This window comes from Monomorium pharaonis, chromosome 1 (assembly GCF_013373865.1).
Source record: "Monomorium pharaonis isolate MP-MQ-018 chromosome 1, ASM1337386v2, whole genome shotgun sequence".
NCBI classification, from domain to species: Eukaryota; Metazoa; Arthropoda; class Insecta; order Hymenoptera; family Formicidae; genus Monomorium; species Monomorium pharaonis.
Window position 1 is genome coordinate 8,216,521 of NC_050467.1, and position 19,122 is coordinate 8,235,642.

The 19,122-nt window shown below is 36.6% G+C and overlaps 3 protein-coding genes across 4 annotated transcripts in view; 2 read left to right on the plus strand and 1 right to left on the minus strand.

The window, feature by feature from the left end:
* LOC105837488 overlaps nucleotides 1–12,418 on the plus strand; it is a 253,276-nt gene extending 240,858 nt beyond the window's left edge. The window contains exon 13 of the transcript XR_004963966.1: nucleotides 12,375–12,418. The gene's annotated coding sequence lies outside the window, so the exon portion shown is untranslated. The remainder of the gene's footprint in view (nucleotides 1–12,374) is intronic.
* On the plus strand, nucleotides 49–2,357 carry LOC118646423. Its single transcript, XM_036289275.1, has 3 exons — nucleotides 49–1,198; nucleotides 1,339–1,389; nucleotides 1,724–2,357. Exons 2-3 carry the CDS (start codon nucleotides 1,369–1,371, stop codon nucleotides 2,087–2,089), a joined length of 387 nt encoding a protein of 128 aa, XP_036145168.1. The 5' UTR covers nucleotides 49–1,198; nucleotides 1,339–1,368; the 3' UTR covers nucleotides 2,090–2,357.
* LOC118646418 lies at nucleotides 2,503–4,615 on the minus strand. Of its 2 annotated transcripts, XM_036289274.1 has the most exons (3): nucleotides 3,305–4,614; nucleotides 3,114–3,164; nucleotides 2,503–2,889 (listed from the first exon to the last, which is right to left on the minus strand). In XM_036289274.1, the coding sequence occupies exons 2-3, from the start codon at nucleotides 3,132–3,134 to the stop codon at nucleotides 2,524–2,526; spliced, it is 387 nt and encodes a 128-aa protein (XP_036145167.1). In that variant the 5' UTR covers nucleotides 3,135–3,164; nucleotides 3,305–4,614; the 3' UTR covers nucleotides 2,503–2,523. The 2 variants fall into 2 exon arrangements, with proteins under 2 accessions (XP_036145167.1, XP_036145163.1); XM_036289270.1 differs by having other exon boundaries at nucleotides 3,114–4,615.
* Nucleotides 12,419–19,122: the final 6,704 nt, after the last annotated feature.

Sequence of the window (19,122 nt, forward strand, 5' to 3'; positions counted from 1 at the left end):
TGTCCAGACGCACGCGCGCTGAGTTACCTTACTCAGTAATATGTTTCTATGGCTCATTCTTACTTTCGTTTAAGTCGTCATTATATAATAATAATTCAAATATTAAGCACTTAATCGTACTTTAAAATTACGTACATATATATATAAAAATCATATATTACATATATGTATACTTTAAGTTATCTAGCATTATTTTAACTCTCTTATCGGTACGAACGCATAGGCAATCGGATCGTTTAAACTTCTAAATTCTTACTCTCGTATTGCTTATGGGTTCGTCGAGGATTAATTAACTGTAAGATAAATAAGAACCGGATATTTGTAAAGGCCCTTGCACGTGCACTGTCGGATGATTAAAGAAATGATATCTCGTCAACTGAATCCTCAAAGATTCAAACGGAACGGTTCTAAAACAAAATCTGCTATTATCAACACGACGGCGACAGAATGTCGCGCCTAAAGAAATACAATACGAAATTAATCCGCGTAATATCCGGACTGCGTGTCGGAAGATCAGGTGAACCATAGCTAGGCATTTAACATAAACAGTTCGTAAGATATATCCATTTCACGTTGGCGACGAGATGTCGCGCCCAAGAAATAATTAAGATTGATAAACCGGCGAGATATTTGGTAGTGAAAGCGATCCTAGCCGAAAAGTATCCCGGATCAAATGATCGACGAAATCCTAGACGAGATGTCTCCGATAAACATCCGCACACGTGCAAACGGTCTCACGCGCCTTATCAGCGACCCCCGAAACTTGGTTCCCGCCAAGCCGCCGAATCACTCCCACTCTTACCGACTCTTGCGCTTCGCGCGTGTTCCCTACTCCGGAGCGCTAGCGGCCGCTGAGCGCAGCGCCGATTTTGCTCGATCCCTTTGTCCGCGCCCTATTTAAATCCGCGCACAGACGCCGGATCATTCATTCTCTCATTATTTTTCGACACTCGTTCAGTACTAATTCAGCGATTAAGTCAGTCATTAGTTCTCGGTCACGCGTCACTCTTCAATCTTCAAGTTATCTGCAACCTCTCTCGTACTTCGCGATCAACTCATTGTTAATTAAGTTAACCAGTGCGTGCTCCGACAGACTGCTACCACCAACATATCTCTGGGACCATCTTCAACTGTCAAACCACATCAATCATTTAATTATTAGTGGACCAAACTATTGCTTCAAACCATATTATAACTCGTGAGTACTAATTAATTATTGTTTACTATCGCTCCCTAGAATATTTTCTGAAATTGAACTGTGCCATATTATAAAGAATCCTTTCGATAAGGATTAATTGTCGACTTCATTTTCCAAATAATTATAAACAACTCCTCTAGGTACAACCCTCTCCCCTCCCTTGTGCCGCGATGAATTCCACAACACCTAAAGTGAGTAGACTCAGTGATTAAAACAATCGTCGGTGAAATTAGAAAAGCCGGTATATTCGTGCTCAACGAAACTGTAGATTCCGCTAGCGAGCGTTCCATCGCTTGCCAGCGATATAAGAACAAAACCGTAGATTCCGCTAGCGAGCGTTCCATCGCTTGCCAGCGATATAAGAACAAAACCGTAGATTCCGCTAGCGAGCGTTCTATCGCTTGCCAGCGATATAAGTTAGTTAATCATTCACAAGCACGAATATACTCGACGGCCCTAATTTCCCTTGACGCAGAAAGATGCTTAACTAAGCGTTCACTCGCTTAACCAAGCGTTTATTTGTAGACCATCAAGAAAAATCGCCACCGCGCTGGGAAAAGGAAAAGAGCAAAAATCCTCAAGGCTCAACAAAAAGCCCTAGAGCGGGCTTTCGAGGAGATTGAGAATTTCGTGGGCTACCCGCTGGAACACACCCCCCTTCCTCCTCCAGTCACAGACGCTCCGCCAGGAAGAGCGATCTCTTCCTTTGATCTGTTCCAAGAAGACACCGTCCCTTTGGAAAACTATAACCAGTTAACGTCTAACGCGCCCGAAATAATCACGCTTAGCGATTCCGATCACGATTCTCCGGAGTTGGAACCTTTAGATCCAACTGCGGAATACCATAGCGATGCAGTAGCGCAGATTATCATATTTCCGCCAGAGAATTAAATAATACATGTAATAATCCTATACGTTGTTTTATTAATAAATATATACATATATATATATATCCAGATTCATTAATCTTAACTACATCAAGGTCATACTAACCAAATCCTACAAGGTTTTCCATCGGCAACAAGCTCTCGCCATACCCGGGTAGAGTTCGTGTAAGCGGGCTGCCCGAAATTTGAAAGGAGAGCTCCCGCGTCGGTCAGGCGACCGAGGCGTCGCGACGCACACATTGAGAAGAAATATCCCTAGACCCGGACGTTACACCGCTTACACGAACTCTACCCGGGTATGGCGAGAGCTTGTTGCCGATGGAAAACCTTGTAGGATTTGGTTAGTATGACCTTGATGTAGTTAAGATTAATGAATCTGGATATATATATGTATATATTTATTAATAAAACAACGTATAGGATTATTACATGTATTATTTAATTCTCTGGAGGAAATATAATAATCTGTGCTACTGCATCGCTATGGTATTCCGCAGTTGGATCTAAAGGTTCCAACTCCGGAGAATCGTGATCGGAATCGCTAAGCGTGATTATTTCGGGCGCGTTAGACGTTAACTGGTTATAGTTTTCCAAAGGGACGGTGTCTTCTTGGAACAGATCAAGGGAAGAGATTGCTCTTCCTGGCGGAGCGTCTGTGACTGGAGGAGGAAGGGGGGTGTGTTCCAGCGGGTAGCCCACGAAATTCTCAATCTCCTCGAAAGCCCGCTCTAGGGCTTTTTGTTGAGCCTTGAGGATTTTTGCTCTTTTCTTTTTCCCAGCGCGGTGGCGATTCTTCTTGATGGTCTACAAATAAACGCTTGGTTAAGCGAGTGAACGCTTAGTTAAGCATCTTTCTGCGTCAAGGGAAATTAGGGCCGTCGAGTATATTCGTGCTTGTGAATGATTAACTAACTTATATCGCTGGCAAGCGATAGAACGCTCGCTAGCGGAATCTACGGTTTCGTTGAGCACGAATATACCGGCTTTTCTAATTTCACCGACGATGTTTTAATCACTGAGTCACTCACTTTAGGTGTTGTAGAATTCATCGCGGCACAAGGGAGGGGAGAGGGTTGTACCTAGAGGAGTTGTTTATAATTATTTGGAAAATGAAGCCGACAATTAATCCTTATCGAAAGGATTCTTTATAATATGGCACAGTTCAATTTCGGAAAATATTCTAGGGAGCGAAAGTAAACAATAATTAATTAGTACTCACGAGTTATAATATAGTTTGAAGCAATAGTTTGGTCCACTAATAATTAAATGGTTGATGGGGGTTGACAGTTGAAGATGGTCGCAGAGATATGTTGGTGATAGCAGTCTGTCGGAGCACGCACTGGTTAACTTAATTAACAATGAGTTGATCGCGAAGTACGAGAGAGGTTGCAGATAACTTGAAGATTGAAGAGTGACGCGTGACCGAGAACTAATGACTGACTTAATCGCTGAATTGGTACTGAACGAGTGTCGAAAAAATACTGAGTGAAATGAATGAATGATCCGGCGTCTGTGCGCGGGTTTAAATAGGGCGCGGACAAAGGGATCGAGCAAAATCGGCGCTGCGCTCAGCGGCCGCTAGCGCTCCGGAGTAGGGAACACGCGCGAAGCGCAAGAGTCGGTAAGAGTGGGAGTGATTCGGCGGCTTGGCGGGAACCGAGTTTCGGGGGTCGCTGATAAGGCGCGTGAGATCGTTTGCACGTGTGCGGATGTTTATCGGAGATATCTCGTCTAGGATTTCGTCGATCATTTGATCCGGGATATTTTTCGGCTAGGATCGCTTTCACTACCAAATATCTCGCTGGTTTATCAATCTTAATTATTTCTTGGGCGCGACATCTCGTCGCCAACGTGAAATGGATATATCTTACGAACTGTTTATGTTAAATGCCTAGCTATGGTTCACCTGATCTTCCGACACGCAGTCCGGATATTACGCGGATTAATTTCGTATTGTATTTCTTTAGGCGCGACATCCTGTCGCCGTCGTGTTGATAATAGCAGATTTTGTTTTAGAACCGTTCCGTTTGAATCTTTGAGGATTCAGTTGACGAGATATCATTTCTTTAATCATCCGACAGTGCACGTGCAAGGGCCTTTACAAATATCCGGTTCTTATTTATCTTACAGTTAATTAATCCTCGACGAACCCATAAGCAATACGAGAGTAAGAATTTAGAAGTTTAAATGATCCGATTGCCTATGCGTTCGTATCGATAAGAGAGTTAAAATAATGCTAGATAACTTAAAGTATACGTATATGTAATATATGATTTTGATATATATATGTATGTAATTTTAAAGTACGATTAAGTGCTTAATATTTGAATTATTATTATATAATGACGACTTAAACGAAAGTAAGAATGAGCCATAGAAACGTATTACTGAGTAAGGTAACTCAGCGCGCATGCATCTGGACAAGTTTCGCGAGAAAACTTTTGGACAAAATTTTCCGGACGCTGGGACGTTACAGTACCAAGTGCTAGGTGTAAACTAGGTCATAGTCGGGTACGTCTTATATTTAAGATCATCTTAAGTATTGTCTTAAGACGCCATCAGCCAATCACAGAGCCGTATTAGCATGTTAAGCATTGCTCTAGTTTACATCGAGCACTTGGTACGCGTATCAAGTAGTGAATTTAAGCTGATCAGCCAATGATTAAACACATTTACTAGTTATTTACTATTTGATACCACTGATCTCATTAAAGTGGATATGGCATAGGACGAAATAAGTGTGACCAATTGAAGGTTGTAATCTCTGTACACAATATGGCGGTGTATACGAATACGAATACAGTTTACTGTGACGATGATACGAAATTCCACGTGTAATTAATTATCTATAGACGTAGATGTGTAGCAGTTTTATCCAAAATATTACTTTTTTTATAATAAAAATAGTAAAATAGTAAAATAGTAAGATTCCAAAATTAAAAAATGTGTTTATTGTGGAAAAGAAAGTGAAAATAAACAACAAACGTTTCATAGGTGAGTAAGGTTAAGTCTGAAAAGTTTAATAATAATATGTTTAATATATAATGTATCTGGATTCAAATATGTACCTCATAAGTACATAAGTATTTGTTGAATACACATTTTTATTATGTTGCTTTAAATTAAAAATTTAAGTTTTAAGTGATACGTTTGTTTTGAATTCATATATTTTATGTTATAAAATATATTTATAATGTAACATTATTGTCATTATGTTTAAATAGCACAGCATGTGACTTGCAAAGTTTAATAAAGCACGCAAAATAACATTTTTCTATTACTACTTTTCTATTACTATTTTCTAAAAAACGCGATAAAAAAATTATCTTATTTTCTATTTGCTTCTATGCTGTGCATGTATATAGTGCATGTATATACATTTTATTATGTACATTATAATATTTATACTTAAATATTAAATAAATCTATGCTAATCTATGTCTAATAGTTACTTTTTTTACAAGCTGCAAGTATGGATTACTACAACACAATTAAGGACACAAAGACAAAATAAGCTATAACAATACCCTTTAAACTTATTTATAAGTTTAGTAGTAGTAGTATTATTTATTAGTAAAATTATTTAACAAGATGGTCATAAATAAAAATTTACGATTTTTAGACACTTGCAAAATTTTATTTTTTAATCTTTTATTTATCCTCTTATTTAATAAAATATTTATATATTTTGACTCAATTTATACATAAAAATGTTATATATTACCAAATATTTTTTTAAATATTACAAAATATTTGTTATAAAGTCACTTACAAATGTCACTTACAATTATAAAAAAATACATAATATTAAATGTTATATGTATGATATAAAACAATATTATAAAAATTCAAATAAACACATTCCAGATTAATATTTTAGAACATTTCAAATTACTAAACATATACATTTTAATATATTTTGTAAATTAATTAATTTTTTAATTCATTTTTACTGGTTACATTATAATCATATTTTATATTTTTACAATATATCTTATTTAACACATATATTTTGTGTTAGTCATTCAAATTTTCCGCCAAAAGCGTGTACGCTGACTACAACTTTAATGGCTTTCGGTATTCTATTGGTCACACTTTTTTACCTCAGATTATTAGGGTATGCCATATCCACTTTAATGAGATCAGTGTTTGATACGCGTACCAAGTGCCTGGTAAACTAGTGGTTTGTTCGCGTCGCCAGGCCCCGACATGCTCCTACTCACTCCAACGCATTCTAATAGGTTGGCGTCATCGGAATCAACGTATTGGAGTGCGTTGGGGTGAATAGGAGCATGTGACGCGAACAGACCTTAGGGGTCATGCTCCGACATGCTCCTATTCACCCCAACGCACTCCAATACGTTGATTCCGATGACGCCAACCTATTAGAATGCGTTGGAGTGAGTAGGATCATGTCGGGGCATGGCGACGCGAACAAACCATAGGTCTATGGGTACGTTCCGTTTCACGCATGATACGCATGATGCATCGTTCATCCTTGTTGTTTGTCAAATGTTAAACAAGGATGAACAATGCATTATGCGCATCATGCGTTGAAACGGAACGCAGCCTATGCTTTAGGGTAACCCGACAATTTCCTCAAAAAATAGAGGAGTGATGTTGGTACTAACAAAAGTCCTTAAACACTAAATTTTAATTTTTGTGTATTAGCAGATTATTTACCTCTGTGAAGTTAGCCAGCCAACTTCAGCTTTATCAATTTTCACCAATTGGTATCCTTTGGTGGCCGTTTGGTGGTCTTTGGTAGTCCAGTCCCATCGTTTGGTGGTTAGCCGTTCTCCTGTAATATCAAAAATAAAATTTGGGTGGGTGTTTACGATAATGGCTATCCGAGTAATTTTCTCTAGGACCGAAATATATGATAAGCACAACCATCTACTATCATCATGATTCGTGACAACACAATGCTGTCCGGTATAGCCAAATCATCACGAGCAAGTTGCGAGTTGCGAGTTCCGTGAGTTTGTAGCAGGTAACCTAAAAAGTACGACATAAATAATTTGATTATTACAATTAAAAATAATCTGTTTTCAATGTATGGTAAGATTATTAACTTCATTAAAATAGTAATTATATAACACAATCATGTATTTTTAAAGTATTGTCTAAAGTAATATTAAAAAGATTATTTTATTTACAAATATTTATTTTATCTATCAAGTTTCTATCATAACGGTATTATTTCAAAACCTAATATAATATTTTAATTAAACATTGATTCTCAATAAATGTTATCATTTATTATTAACTAACATATATATTAGAAAAGTCATCTTTTATTAAACGGATGGTGTTAACACTTTGAAACAAATGAGATAAATTATGTAAAATTACTAAATAAATCATTATTAATAATATTTTTTAGATTACAAGTAAAATAAAAATTTAAGTATAAATATTTTTCTTTCTTGTAACAACTGTTAATGATAAGTTGCATGGTGTTATCATTATTTTAAAAAATCATATATCTTTATGTATAAATATTATGCATGAATATTTCACTAATGTGAAACTAATAATAATGTTTACAATAAATTTTTTTAATTTGTAATACAAGTGCATAGTAAATTAAGATATACTGTAAACAGATATACGTTAGATATGCGTTAGATATACGTTATAATAGAAACTTGATAGACAAATTAATAAATAAAATATTTGTAAATAAAATAATCTCTTTAATATTACTTTAGACAATACTTTAAAAATACATGATTGTGTTATATAATTACTATTTTAACGAAGTTAATAATCTTACCATACATTAAAAACAGATTATTTTTAATTGTAATAATCAAATTATTTATGTCGTACTTTTTAGGTTACCTGCTACAAACTCACGGAACTCGCAACTCGCAACTTGCTCGTGATGATTTGGCTATACCCACAGACTTCTATAATATACTAGACTGCTAGGTTCATTATATATTCTCCATTTAGTGTGTACCCGAAAAGTATGTACAAATAGGAGCTCATAGGCGGCAGACTGAATTACCGATTGGAATGTGGCTAATATTTTATAGTCCTACGACTATGGATTACTAGAGGAGTAAGTGAGATGTATGATACAATATATACATATATTATGTGATTATGAGAGTGTTCTCCTTGGACGCTTATGCGTACTTATGCGTTAAACGTATCATTCTTTTGCTCTTGTAATATAAAAGAAAAAGATAAAATGACAATAACCAAGGTATGTGATAAAAGGCTGCCCAAATATACATATATAAAAAAGCGGTATACATTTCTTTTCGTTTAAGTATTAAAACTAAAGGACAAATGATATAACCTCATTTTAAGAGCATTTTTGTATAAAATAACCTAATATTAATGATATTTATTAGTATTATTAAGTATCATTCTTTAAATATATATATATATAAACATTTAAAAAATGTCAACAAATTACTCGTAGCAACTATATGTGACATTTATTGGCATATATATATGTACATATACATTCCACTTGACGAACAATGTACATACATAGTAGATGACACATTCCGATCGGTTGTTATTCAGTCATGTACAACATATACATTATATACTGGTACGCCTAGGGAATCAAGGTTAACAGTCTAGTATATTATAGAAGTCTGTGGCTATACCGGACAGCATTGAGTTGTCACGAATCATGATGATAGTAGATGGTTGTGCTTATCATATATTTCGGTCCTAGAGAAAATTACTCGGATAGCCATTATCGTAAACACCCGGTGTAAAGTTAGCCCGACATTGTTTATTTTTGCACTAATTTTAATTTCAAGTAGTTCATTCGCTTCGGAATCGTTTGGTAGTCATGAATATGCTAATGAAAACGTTTGGTGGTCAACCGTTTTTGTAGAAATTAGAAAAAACCGTTTTTGAGTATCACTGGTTTTGGTATCACTGGAAATTCCCCAGATACATATTATTTATCATACAAATTCACTTTCAAAGGCGTCAACAGATGTAAAATCGTTTAGTGGTCACGAATAAACTAATGAAATCGTTTGATGGTCATCCGTTTTCCTAAAAATTCGAAAAAACCGTTTACGATTGGCATCATTGTAAACTTACTAGGCAAATATTATTTTTCGTACAAATTCACTTTCAAAGGCATTGTTGGATGTAAAATCGTTTAGTGGTCACGAATAAACTAATGAAAACGTTTGGTGGTCAACCGTTTTCATAGAAATGAGAAAAAACCGTTTTTGAGTGGCATTATTGCAAAATTCCACAAACGAATATTATTTTTCATACAATTTTACTTTCAAAGGCGTTATTGGATGTAAAATTGTTTAGTGGTCATGAATAAACTAATAAAAACGTTTGGTGGTCATCCGTTTTCGTAAAAATTCGAAAAAACCGTTTTCAATTGGCATTATTGTAAATTCACTAAACAAATATTATTTTTTATACAAATTCACTTTCAAAGGCATTATTGGATGTAAAATCGTTGGTTGATCATGAATATATTAATAAAAAAACGTGGTCAACCGTTTTCTTTAATATTACAGAAAAAATGCTTCCGGATGGCCTTGCTGTAAAACTCCCTAGAACCATTTAATTTTTCAAGCAAATTTACTTCGCAAAGGATTATTTGATGCGTAATCGTTTGGTGATTGCGAATTTTCTTTAAGGCAATTAAGGCTTACTACACTATTGTAGATCCGGGCTAACACGAGTCTAACAAACGACCAATCTGAGCACCCCCAGTGAACACATTTTATAGCGGCAATATAACATGGAATAACATGGAAGTTACATATGTAATTTGACATTGTTATTCTTGTGATATGTAGGTGCTATATGACATGGAAATAACCTGTTACGTAATGTTTGTTATACGCAAGTGATATAGCTGTTATACATCGTTTTGGCGTTACAGTTATTCAACAAAAATTGTATAATCGTAACATAACACGTTCGTATCAATGTTATTACGGAACGATGCGTCGTAGTTGACTCAGAAATCAGACAACATTATAACATCCTGAATGACAGATCTATTTGATAATAAAAAAAATTATTATAAAGATAATGTTTTCAAAAATAACAGTTTATCTACAATTACTGCGCACAAAAGTGTACAAAATCTAAATTCATCATGTGCTGAACAAAAACAGAATAATAAATGTATACTATTCAATTTTTCTTACAATTATAATCTATATAGTTAACCATCTAATTAATCATTTGAACGCTTCAAAGATTTAGTGCTAAATAGATCGCAATTTCCATCAAATTATTAAGGTTATGGAAAAATATAAATTTAACAATGAAATTAATAAGTAAATAAATTAATGCTATTTATTTTTAATATGTTTTGCAAAATTTAATTGCTTTTATAAAAAATAATATAGTCGCGTCAATTTACATATAGGTACATGTAGACAATAACAAGTACCCACCCAGTAAGAAATGGTACATCGAATCGACATCGATTCGACATCGAAATCATCATTTCGATGTCGATTCGACGTCGAATTGATGTCGAATTCATTATCGTTTCCCGCTGGGCATATCGATGAGTCAAATTGGCGTAGCAGGTAGAGTACAAGGTTCGTAATCCTAAGGTCCCGGGTTCAAACCTAGCAGCGGCAAGTAAGAATAAAATAAAAAATAACATAATTTAAATTTAATTAATTAATAAAAATTTATCCTAAATGTAGTATGTGCTGTTGATAAAAATAATTTCAAAAAAATGAAATTTTTATTTTATTTTATTTTTCTTTGTAACTGTTGTGTAACGGTTAGATAACATGTAATTATAACATGTTATATTGCTGAGTCGGAAATTGTAACTTACATGTAAGTTACGTGTAATTTCAGAGTAATGTAACCTGTTATATTCGGTTACATTGCTGTTACACTGCTGCTATATTACTGTGTTCACTGGGACCCATTTACACTTACAGAACGCATACGGGTTTTGTTTATTTTTTAACGAAACGGTTAACCACCAAATGTTTTAATTATAAAATTCGCGACCACCAAACATGCACCAAATTATGCATCGAATAATCCTTTGCGAAGTAAATTTGCTTGAAAAATTAAAATGGTTCTAGGAAGTTTTACAGCAAGACCATTTCGGAAGCATTTTTTCTGTAATATTAAAGAAAACGGTTGACCACCAAACGTTTTAATTAATATATTCGTAACCACCAAACGATTTTACATCCAATAATGCCTTTGAAAGTAAATTTGTATGAAAAATAATATTTTTTAGTGAGTTTACAGTGATGCCAATCGAAAATGGTTTTATCGAATTTTTACAAATACGAATGACCACTAAACGTTTTCGTTATGATATTCGCGACCACCAAACGATTACGCATCGAATGACTCCTTGCAAAGTCAAATTGGTAAAGAAAAACAAAATTTGTTTAGCAAATTCTAAAGTGTGACATGACCTAATCCTAATGAAAAGTCCCACGCATTCATTTAGCTTTTTTGACGACGAGACAAACCACCAAACGTTTTAATTACGAAATTTGCGATCACCAAACGATTACGTGTTGAATGACCCCTCGCAAAGTAAAATTGGTAGAAAAATGAAATTTTTTCCGCTAATTCCGCGATGTCGTGTAATGACCTATCCGCATGAAACGCGCGCACGTCGTCATTTACCTTTTTTTCACGACAACATTAACCACCAAACGTTTTAATTACGAAATTAGCGACCACCAAATGATTACGCATTGAATAATCCTTTGCGAAGTAAATTTGCTTAAAAAATTAAAATGGTTCTAGTGAGTTTTACAGCAAGGCCATTCGGCAGCATTTTTTCTGCAATATTAAAGAAAACGATTGACCACCAAACGTTTTCATTAATATATTCGTGACCATCAAACAATTTTACATCCAATAATGCCTTTGAAAGTGAATTTGTACGAAAAATAATATTTGCCTAGTAAGTTTACAATGATGCCAATCGTAAACGGTTTTTTAGGAAATTTTTAGGAAAACGGATGACCATCAAACGATTTCATTAGTTTATTCGTGACCACTAAACGATTTTACATTTGTTGACGCCTTTGAAAGTGAATTTGTATGATAAATAATATGTATCTGGGGAATTTCCAGTGATACCAAAACCAGTGATACTCAAAAACGGTTTTTTCTAATTTCTACAAAAACGGTTAACCACTAAACGTTTTCATTAGCATATTCATGACCACCAAACGATTCCGAATCGAATGAACTACTTGAAATTAAAATTGGTGCAAAAATAAACAATGTCGGGCTAACTTCACACCCAAATTTTATTTTTGATATTACAGGAGAACGGCTAACCACCAAACGATGGGACTGGACTACCAAAGACCACCAAACGACCACCAAAGGATACCAATTGGTGAAAATTGATAAAGCTGAAGTTGGCTGGCTAACTTCACAGAGGTAGGTTATTTCCAGCGAGAAATTGTACATCGAATCGACATCGATTCGACGTCGAAATCATCATTTCGATGTTGATTCGACGTCGAATTGGTGTCGAATTCATTATCGTTTCTCGCTGGGTTTGACATTATATTGTAGATTCATTTATTATTTGTATTTGCACCGCGCATATGTTTTCGCGCTGACAGATTTATTACTGATGCAGTTTTACTAATCACAAAAATTAAAATTTAGTGCCTACGGACTTTCGTTAGTACCAACATCACTTGTCCATTTGTTGAGGAAATTGTCGGGTTACCTAAAAATCAGTTTACATATTTTCAATGTTTAATATTCTACTGACAAAATTGATGCACAAAAATTGCACCGAGTGCAACTTTTGCTCCACCGTCTTTGGAAACGGTGGAAGGTGCCAGTGCAAATTAAATAGATGTTATGTTCGTGCTTTAGCCCGGGTCTACAATAGTGTAGTAAGCCTTAAGTCATAAGGAATTAACCAATTATATTCGATTATTCTTCTCACATTTGACTATAATTGGTCAATATCTTTTGGCATAAGGCTTACTACACCTATTGTAGATGCGGCCTTAGACCGGATCTACAATAGATGTAGTAAGCCTTATGCCATAAGAAATTGACCAATTATAGTCAAATATGAGAAGAATAATCGAATATAATTGGTTAATTCCTTATGGCTTAAGGCTTACTACACTATTGTAGATCCGGGCTTAGGGTATTACATTAAAGTATATGTTATTACATTATTTTAGTAAACTTTATAACAATAAAATTGTTTCATTTTTAAACCTGTCTAATGATGTGTTCCACTGAACCACACTAAACCGGCACTATTATTGTGCTTAGTAGAGTTTTCATCAAAATCTATCGCAACGTTGGTGCTGCATCAGTTTTCTTAGTAGAAAACGCTATTAGCTTGTTAAATATTAACAAATATGACCTTTGAATAGCCTACATACACTAAAGTGTCAAAAAAAACGAAAATTATATTTCGTTTATTTTCTATTTTAATTACTAAGGCCGATATTCATAGGCCGGTATTCATAGTCGGGTCTTATATTTAAGATCATCTTAAGTACTGTTTTAAGATGCCATCAACCAATCACAGAGCCGTATTAGCATCTTAAGACATTGCTTGAGACGATCTTGAAATAAGATTTGACTATGAATACCGGCCATAGTCGGGTCTTATATTTAAGATCATCTTAACCCATTACTTCCCAAGCGGACATTTTATAGTCGATTGGTTTTCGGCTCAGAAAAGTGATGAGATCACATGAAAACTTAAAACAAAATATGCTCTTCTACGTAAAAAGAGTTGCTCTTTCAGATTCCGGGGTCAAAATTTCAAAATTTTCTATTAGAAATTAAATATGGCGGCTCAAAGTTGATATAAATTTTTTCATCGGATATTGACGTTTTATAGTAGAAAACTTTGAAAAATTTTGTCCATGACTGTTGTAAACAATTGAAGTAACGGAGTTTGCCTCTTTAAAATATAAACTATGATTATTAATTGATTTTTTAAGTAGTTCAAGTAGTTCAAGATGGTGGATGCGGTATGGCGTCCAAATACATGGAAATCATATTTTATTGCGATATATGTGTGTGAATAGTCATTTCTCACATTTTCGAGGTCGCTGAGTACGAATCTTTGGTCAATTAGGGTGCTGTCTCATGGTCTCGGAAAACGGAATCGGAACGAGCAGATTACCAATCACGGGACCGTTTTGACGGAATTAGTAAAAAGATTCTATCAGAACAAGCCCGTGATTGGTGATCCGCTCGTTCCGATTCCGTTTTCCGAGGCCATAGGACAGCACCCTTAGTCATTTTTCAAAATGGCGGATACAATATGGCGTCAGAATACACGAAAATTAGATTTTGTTGCGAACTATGTGTATCATATTACATCCGCCTTTCGAAAGATATAAATCAAACTCAAGATTCGTATTCAGCGACCTCAAAAACATATACAATCATACCCACGCATAGTTCACAGTAAAATATTTTTGTGTATTCTGACGCCATATTGTATCCGCTATTTTGGAAAATAAAAAACAAACTCAAAATTTGTTCTCAGCGATCTCACAAATACATAAAATAAGTACTCGGAGGCATAGTTTTTAATAAAGTATGATTTTTATGGCATATTGTATCCGCCATTTTAAAAAATAAGTAATTGACTAAAGATTCGTACTCAGCGACCTCGAAAATGTGAGAAATGACTATTCACACACATATATCGTAATAAAATATGATTTCCATGTATTTGGACACCATACTGCATCCACCGTCTTGAACTACTTAAATTACTTAAAAAAAATCAATTAATAATCATAGTTTATACTTTAAAGAGGCAAACTCCGTCACTTTAATCGTTTACAACAGTCATGGACAAAATTTTTCAAAGTTTTCTACTATAAAACGTCAATATCCGATGAAAAAATTTATATCAACTTTGAGCCGCCATATTTAATTTCTAATAGAAAATTTTGAAATTTTGACCCCGGAATCTGAAAAAGCAACTCTTTTTACGTAGAAGAGCATATTTTGTTTTAAGTTAACATGTAATCTCATCACTTTTCTGAGCCGAAAACCAATCGACTATAAAATGTCCGCTTGGGAAGTAATGGGTTAAGTACTGTCTTAAGATGCCATCAGCCAATCACAGAGCCGTATTAGCATCTTAAGACATTGCTTAAGACGATCTTTAAATAAGATTCAACTATAAATACCAGCCTGTGGTTGGCTGATGGCATCTTAAGACGAGTGAGTCCCAGATGCGCACAGTAATAAACGGACACAGCAAGCTGATTAAAACAGACACAGTAACAAACGGACACAGACCAAACGGACATAGTAATAAACGGACACAGTGCGAAACGGACACAGTAACAAACGGACACAGTGCGAAATGAACACAGTAACAAACGGACACAGACCAAATGCGCACAGAGCAAAACGGACACAGTGCGAAACGGACACAGACAAAATGCGCACACTGTACATGCGCACGGACCAAATGCACATACGGAAAGTCGCAAACCCATGTGATACAGTAAATGGTTTGCACGCGCGCGCGCGCGCACACACACACACACACACACACACACACGCACACACATAGAGGTGTAAGGAGGGCCTTCGGCCTTTTTCCCGTGCCCACCCCGTCCAAGTCGCTAACCTATGTGGACTTTACTCTGCTTGCAATGTACATGGATTGCATTTGGTCCGTGCGCACGTGCAGTGTGCGCATGTGCAGTGTGCGCATTTGATCCGTGTGCATTTGGTCCGTGCGCATTTGGTCTGTGTCTGTTTGTTACTGTATCCGTTTCGCTCTGTGCGCATTTGGTCTGTGTCCGTTTGTTACTGTGTTTGTTTATTACTGTGTCCGTTTGGTCTGTGTCCGTTTGTTACTGTGCCCGTTTCACTCAGCCTACTGTGTCCGTTCATTATTGTGCGCATCTGGGACGCTCCTCTTAAGACAGTATACTTAAGGGTGGTATTCATAATCGTATCTTATTTAAAGATCGTCTTAACAATGTCTTAAGATGCTAATACGGCTCTGTGATTGGCTGATGGCATCTTAAGACAATACTTAAGATGATCTTAAATATAAGATCCGACTATGAATACCGGCCTAAGATAATCTTAAATATAATGACGAATTCGGTTGGGTGCACCAGTGCGCACTAGTGCGCCCTCGTTCAGTGTTTCGTATTCGGTTGCCTTGTATTTAGAATGGGAAAAACTAAACTGCACTAAACGAGAGCGCACTCAGTGCACATTAGTGCGCACTAAAGACCTATAATCAAAGGCTTAGTTTACATCGTGCATTTGATACGCGTATCAGGTACCATATTCGTATCAAATTCGTACTAAATATTTAGTACACACGATGTAAACGCTGCCGGATCAATTTGGTACGAGCGTATCAAGTAGGAGTATCGTACTAAACTGATACGCGTACCAAGTAATACAAATGTCGATGTAAACGCATAAAACGCATTTTAGAGAGAATTTAGCAATTGAGCATAACCTCAGTGCTAAAATCTAAAAACCGGTGTGAAAATGTCTTAGTAGGAGACATCAACATGAATTAAATTTGTATTATATTTTTCACAGTACATGCTTAGTACATTCGATGTAAACGCGCCCGTACTAAGGCTTTGGTGCGCACCAAACTTAATACGCGTACTAAGGTTTTGACGATGTAAACTAAGCCAAAGATGCGCTAATGGCCCCCCACCATGACTGCTATCCACCATCTTGTACCCATACGGAGACTGGATGGGAGCTGGGGCCGGGGGCTGGGGTCTGGAGCTGGGGTCTGGAGTAGTGGAGATAGTAAACAATGCGAGCCTGCTCCAAGTTGTACGCAGCCATATAACAGATGCAAATTTAATTTTTCTTGTTCTTCCTAAGTGTATCGTCAAAATATAGTGACCCTCGAGAGTGCAGAGATTGAATTACTTTATAATTTCTGACACATATTCTTTTAACCTATATTGCTCAACACAGAGCACTCTTCCCTCTTCCTGGCCCAGCGTGGGTACGCAATGGCGGATAAACCATGTGACTCAAGTGACCAATCAAAATTGTGTTCGCCATTGGCGAATCTTTGATTATAGGTCTTTAGTGCGCACTGGTGCAATCCAACGGAACAAGTGATCCTCCATATTGGAAAATAAAAGGCACTTGTAAACAAACTAGTAATTTGTGATTATTTTACTGCTGACATAATGGTAGCATGCAGTGTTAAAAAATGTACAAATCGCAGTGAAAATGTCAAAGGAATAAACATTATATTTTATTTTTTACTGCAGAGGCCTGGGGCTCTATTCTTGAATTCATTCGCAAGAGAAACGTATTCGCAAATTCTGATCTTACAGAAAAGTTGGAAATTTATTGGCTATCGTATGGCTATTAACCAATAAACTTATAACTTTCTGTTAGAGCGAGTATTTGCGTATACGTTTCTCTTGCGAATGACTTCAAGAATCGGGCCCCTGATTCTTGAAGTCATTCGCAAGAGAAACATATACGCAAATACTCGCTCTAACAGAAAGTTATAAGTTTATTGATTAATAGCCATACGATAGCCAATAAATTTCCAACTTTTCTGTAAGAACAGAATTTGCGAATACGTTTCTCTTGCGAATGAATTCAAGAATCGAGCCCCAGGCTAAGAGCAAAACGTTGATTGGCTGATACATCAATATGGCTGGTCACTTGTTCCACAACGCTGATTGGCTAACTACCATATCGGGCGCAATAGCACACATTGGCTGTTTTCCAGCTACGTACACAGGCGACACAGTGTAACACAGTGTCAACTAGTGTAAGTGAGGCACACTGATATGTTCTTTCTCACACTAATGGACACTGTGTTACACTGTGTCGTCTGTGTACGTAGCTGGAAAACAGCCATTGTATGCTTTCCAGCAAGACACAGTGCAACACAAGGTCTGTTCGCGTCACATGCCCCAACACGCTCCTATTTACCCCAACGCACTCCAATACGTTGATTCCGATGACGCCAACCTATTAGAATGCGTTGGAGTAAGTAGGAGCATGTCGAAGCATGGCGACGCGAACAAACCAACAGTGTCCATTAGTGTGAGAAAGAACATATCAGTATGTCTCACTCACACTAGTGGACACTGTGTTACACTGTGTCTTGATGAAAAGCATACCTTGTTTCCTTACACCATGACGGGATCGTTTTGACGGAATCTTTGAAAGAGTTCTATTATAGCGTGTTCGACTAGGCTGGGTTAATCGCTCCGAGAGCGATTAATGACGTCATGAGACCAATCACAGCCATTCTTCTAAAGAAGGGAATAACTGTGATTGGTCAGTTCTAGAGGAAAAGAAACCGAAACGGGTTAACCCAGCACGGGTCGAAAACGCCATTAGAATGATCCCGCGATTGGTGATCCACTCGTTCCGCTTCCGCATAAGGCCGGCTCCCCATGGGCTCGGAAAACGGAATCGGAACGAACGGATCACCAATCACGAGATCGTTCTGATAGAATCCTTTTACTAATTCCGTCAAAACGGTCCCGCTGATTGGTGATCCGCTCGTTCCGATTCCGTTTTCCGAGCCCATGGGGAGCCGGCCTAATCCGCTTCATGGGACCGCACCCTTATGCTAAAACTCCATGTCTGCGGTGAGCTCCGGCAAACGCATGCGATGACCAATCAGCAACCAGGCGCAGGTCGGGTTCCGGCAAGTCACAGCAAGCGCTTGAATTCTGATTGGTCACCGCATGCGTTTGCCGGAGCTCACCGCATACATGGAGTTTTAGCATTACAGCGTCATTATCCATTTGTTTCACACATGCCACATAATTTGTGGTTTTTGGAATTATTTTTCTAATTCTGAGGGTGCGGTCCCATGAGATTGAATTACCTTATAATTTCTGACATATATTCCTTTAACCTATACTGCTCAACACAGAGCACTCTCCTCTCTTCCTCGTTCAGCGTGGGTACGCAATGGTGGATAAATCATGTGACTCAGGTGACCAATCAAAATTGTGTTCGCCATTGGCGAATCTTTGATTATAGGTCTTTAAGGTAAACCACTGTTGCCAGCGCCACCAT

Excerpts from the sequence above, each read along its gene's own strand:
- LOC118646418 (XM_036289270.1), bottom strand. The coding sequence starts at position 3,134 with ATGAATTCTACAACACCTAAA. Across the intron at positions 2,890-3,113 it reads TGAATTCTACAACACCTAAA|ACCATCAAGAAGAATCGCCA; the intron begins GTGAGTGACTCA and ends GTTTATTTGTAG.
- LOC118646423 (XM_036289275.1), top strand. The coding sequence starts at position 1,369 with ATGAATTCCACAACACCTAAA. Across the intron at positions 1,390-1,723 it reads TGAATTCCACAACACCTAAA|ACCATCAAGAAAAATCGCCA; the intron begins GTGAGTAGACTC and ends GTTTATTTGTAG.